The sequence below is a fragment of the Electrona antarctica genome (genome assembly GCF_951216825.1).
Source record: "Electrona antarctica genome assembly, chromosome: 11".
Classification (NCBI taxonomy): Eukaryota; Metazoa; Chordata; class Actinopteri; order Myctophiformes; family Myctophidae; genus Electrona; species Electrona antarctica.
This window is the reverse complement of record NC_136792.1, coordinates 47,894,623-47,899,506: the sequence shown is the minus strand read 5'-3', so window position 1 is coordinate 47,899,506 and position 4,884 is coordinate 47,894,623. Positions and strand designations below refer to the sequence as shown.

At 45.1% G+C, this 4,884-nt stretch overlaps 1 protein-coding gene across 1 annotated transcript; it reads right to left on the bottom strand.

The window, feature by feature from the left end:
- Positions 1-1,812: 1,812 nt before the first annotated feature.
- LOC306932718 (claudin-3-like) lies at positions 1,813-3,715 on the bottom strand. The gene has a single exon (XM_079514623.1). The coding sequence runs from the start codon at positions 3,457-3,459 to the stop codon at positions 2,803-2,805; it is 657 nt and encodes a 218-aa protein (XP_079370749.1). The 5' UTR covers positions 3,460-3,715; the 3' UTR covers positions 1,813-2,802.
- Between the last annotated feature and the right edge of the window lie 1,169 nt (positions 3,716-4,884).

The window sequence follows — 4,884 nt, the reverse complement described above, 5'->3', positions numbered from 1 at the left end:
TTTGCGCTCATGGTGTTAACCACTTCAGCCCTATACATTTCAGCCATTTGAAAATAGCCGATCTACAAGCTCAATCACACTCTACAAGTGTGCAGATTTTATCATTTTTTTCTGCTTTCATAAAATGTAATGTAAAAAAAATCACACCCGTGTGAACTGAGTGGTGTAAGGTATTATATAGCCTGATCAGCTGTGGTCTGACGTAATGTCTGACGTAATGAAATCACACCCGTGTGAACTGAGTGACCATAGCAACCATGCTTGCTCATTTTTTACGAACAAACACGTGGACACGTAAACTAAGTTGTTGGAGTGGTTTACACCACTCAATAATAATAATATTACTAATAATAAATAATACAAATAATTCCCACCCACTGACCTTTTCAGTGTTGGGGAGTAGTGCTCATAAGGATCTGGATAGAGATCTAATCTGTAGTTACTACAGTAGAGAAATGCCTAATCATGAGCAGTTTGACAGTATTAGAAGTGACACCGATATGGGGAGGAGGAGGAGGAGACGGCAACAGTTGGCTGGTAAGGCGATATAGTCTAAAATAGGACCTCTCCCATATTTACTATAAGATGCTCATCAATATTTCAAGTGGCTGCCTTTGTTAAGGTGTGCGCCTGGAATGGATGCGTCTCAGGCACGAGACTAGTGAGGCCTATGGCTAAAGTATATTTTGTTGTACGACCGACCGTGTTGCTGGTCGAAAATGACACATTTTCAACTGCCATTTTCAGGGTTGTACACCCGAAACACAAGCCTAAGTTAGGTTTTGGTCACACCCAGACCCCCTTTCCACCGGTTGGTTCCGTTCAGTTCTTTTTGGTTCTTAGTCCAGGAGCCAGAGCTCCAAAATTGGTTTGAAAAACTAGACCTATATTACACTGTTTATAGGATCAATACAAGTAAAGTAATACATGATAACCCTTCCACAGAGTAGCTTTTTCATATTTTCGATTATTTTGCATATTTCCTACATAATGCCTCATTTGCATATTTAAAAATGTAAAATTTGTAATACAATAAATCATTGTCTTCGTGTAAGTACTCAACTTTGGAAGTTTCATGGTGATATCAATCTAATATAGGTATAGTTTTGCCCACTCAATTCATAATTAACGTTCCAATTTTGGAGCTCTGGCTCATGGACTAAAAACCAAAAAGAACTGAACCGGTTCCCATTGGGAACCAACCGGTGGAAAAGGGGCCTGTCAGTGACAAGACAAGCCATAATAGATGGACGGTTGACCTCTTATTAGCATCTTCTCTCTAGATTTAAATTGTATTTCATCCCTAAATAAATGTTTATATCTCTCACATCCTGTAACGTCCCTCAGAGTAACATAACAGGCCTACTACATCATGTCCCCTGTTTCTCTGCCTGACAGTGACATATCACCTCTGCCTGTGAAGTGATCCCGTGAGGCTAGTTTAGAGCATGTGTGGTTAAGTTCCCAGTTGACTGTAACACAGTCCCCAGGATTGCATATCGGGCTTCTCTTACAAAGACAACGGTTCCTTCCTGGTCTCCTCATATTTGTCACCTTTCTATTTTAAGTGCACCTGACAAAAGGATGCTGGGTAAGGTCAGGTCTGACCGGCGGGTGACTAACGTACAGTAAGACAAAACAGTGTTTTTGTAAACCAAACGGGAGAAGTGAGGCGAACAAAATAAGGCATCTTAAAAACAACCATCTTTATTTAACTTAATTTAAAAAAAAATGATAATAACAAAAAGCAAAATGCAATTACTTCTTCAGTATATACACAGTATTGTCCCATTTAGGATTGGAGAGGAAATCTTGAAAAAACAAGAGGGTGGCCGCACACGCCAATAGCCAGAGTGCCAATATTTTTATTAGGACAGCAGGTAAGACAAAAATGAATCCAACGTTTCGGCGGTTAAGCCTTCATCAGGGATTGGACACAGGTTCTTCTGTCTGTACTGTCTCAGTGCATACAGTGGAGGACTTTATCTGCCCCCCCCCCCCCCCCCCCCACTAGACTACAGATATCAAGTTGACTAAACCAGGTAATTATCCATCTGGACTGTTGACAGGCAGTTATTCATATCTTGATTGTGATATTTATACAAATGAAAATCGGAAGGACGGTGGATACAGAAAAAAGGCTCAAAAGTATAGTATCTACACTTATGTTCTTACGATCTGAGACGTCAGACATTTGTTCATATATATGTATGCCATGATTCCTAAAGTTTGCTGATCGGGTGACATGAATGGTATAGAAAGAGATTTAGCTATTGAAAAATAGCAGATCTACAAGCTCATAGCGCGCCACCGAGTGGCGCGCTATGAACTTGTAGGTCTGCTATTTTTTAAAAATCGTGAAAATGTGAAATCTTTGAATATTCCTAAAGTTCCTAAAGTTTGCTGATCGGGTGACATGAATGGTATAGAAAGAGATGGCAGTGTCAGTAAATTAATACACGGTAAACATTATAAAAAGTAAACAACTGAAGCAAATCTGTTTTCGTTGTATATCATTGTGTGAATATAGTCTTATCAAAAAGCCACAACATAAAAAAGGAAAACCATAATAAATGACCTTTTGCTTGCCGTTAGTTACTCTGTGAAAAGCATAGGAGCTGTTACAAAGATACTTAACAGGAAAGACAAAAAATCATACATCCTTCATTTCGGAGTCTTTTTGGGCAAAGCATCCACTCACTGAGCCCTTTCTTCGACAGTCACACCATGCATTTTGGTGTATAGAGAGCAGTTTTTGGGATTCAAAATAGTCTTTTATTTTGTAACACTTTTTTTGCTCAATCATACGTAGTCTTTGCGCTCAAATCCCGGCCCCCCTGCCGCGTGGGAGCGCGGAGCGGAGTACGCCATCCGTGACGGGTTGTACCTCTTCTCGCCGCGCGGCGGACAGGAGCAGCAGAGGAGCGAGCCTCCCATGATGAGGAGGGCGGCGGCGGCCCAGCCGATGTAGAGCGCGGCGCCCAGCTCCCTCCTCTGAGCGTCGGTCAGCAGAGGATTATAGAAGTCCCTGATGACGCTGTTGGCCGACCAGGAGACGGGGATGAGCTGCATGACCCCGGCCACGATGAAGAACACCCCGGAGATGATCATTATCCGGGACTTCGAGGCCTCGTCGTCGATGCAGTTGGTGCACTTGGCGCCGGCGATGGCGATCAGCACGGCCAGGATGGACAGCAGGATGGAGACCACGGTGAGGGCGCGGGCCGCCTGGAGGTCCTGCGAGAGCGCCAGCATGCTGTCGTAGACCTTGCACTGCATCTGGCCCGTGCTCTGGACCACACACGTCATCCACAGGCCCTCCCAGATGATCTGCGCCGTCACGATGTTGCTGCCGATGAACGCCGTCACCCGCCACATGGGCAGCGCGCACGCCACGATGGCGATGATCCATCCCAGGATGCATAGGGAGATCCCGATCAACTCCAAGCCGATGGACATGCTGGCTGATTCTCCTGCTGCTTTGCTGTCGAATGTCTTAGTCACGCCCGAGAGAGGATCAGATGAGGGAATTAAGGCCTGCTGTTTTGTGGGGAATGACTCGCCCGGAGAGGAGAGAGGCCAGCTAGCAATTAGGTTAATCTTGGTCCGTGCATGTGTGTGTGAGCGAGGGAGTGATGATCTGGTACCTCCACTCCTCCACAAGTAACCCTTTTATAAGGCAGATCAGGTGGAGGGGAGGAGTCCCTTCCTTTGGAGGAGCTGACATCACGGAGAGGAGGAGGAAGGACCTGCTGGGTACTCTCAGCTCCGTCTGCTATCGGCTTACATGACTGCCCTTTTGGTGTTTTAATTTATGTTATGCTTTAGCTATTGAAAAATAGCAGATCTACAAGCTCATAGCGCGCCACCGAGTGGCACGCTATGAACTTGTAGGTCTGCTATTTTTGAGAAATCGTGAAAATGTGCCTGAAATCTTTGAATATGACATTCTTTCAGAGTTTCAGTTTTTAACTCTCCGCTCCTCTTTTAACTCTCTGTCTGCTATCGGCTTACATGACTGCCCTCATAATGGTAATGGTACCTGCTGCCACAAAGGAGGTCTTTTACAGTTGAACAGACATGCAAGTGTTGGTCGTAAACAATGCACACAAAAAATACAATGGCATATGCGGTAACTATATATATATATATATAGTGTACGTTCTGTATTTGACTTAGTAGTGTCCAATTCATACGTTATATTCGATTAAATCAAAGCAAATGGCACCATGTCTGCCTCTTACATTTTTATCCCACGATTTTTGTAACCCATTTTTTTTCACCCAGTGTCAATTGTCTATATCCTGGGCGCTACACTCCTAGCCTGGCTAATAAGCCAGACCGAATCAGCCGTTGGCAAAAAAAAATTGCCTGCCGGCGGATTACGGTCTGGAGAGGCTCAATTGTACGCCCATTTCCTACACCAGAGAACTGGTGTGGCCAATCGGGACACGGTATGCAATATGGGCGGGCTTTGGTACAGTGACGTTCAATGCTTGAGACCTTTGACTGACAGTAGCTCTGACCAATTGCGTCAAAGAGAAAATGTTTGAACCCGCCCCCCGGGAAACAAGATCCATACACAGCATCTCCAGACTCAAATACCACACGACAGTGTGATTTGAGTCTGGCTTATTAGCCAGGCTACTACACTCCCTCTGCCAACCTGAGGAGAGCAACGGACTGACCTCATGCTTCCTCCAATGCATGACTGAGGAGTCCGAGCTGGGAGGGGGGGGGGGGGGGGGGGGGGGGGGGGGTTCCCCGGTTGGACGATGTAGCGCGTGGAAGGAACACCTTATTCCAACCAGTTCCTTTCCCCTCCATCAGGCATAATGACAGATAATGAAGTCTGTGTGTTTGACTAGGGTTTGACTGGATTGC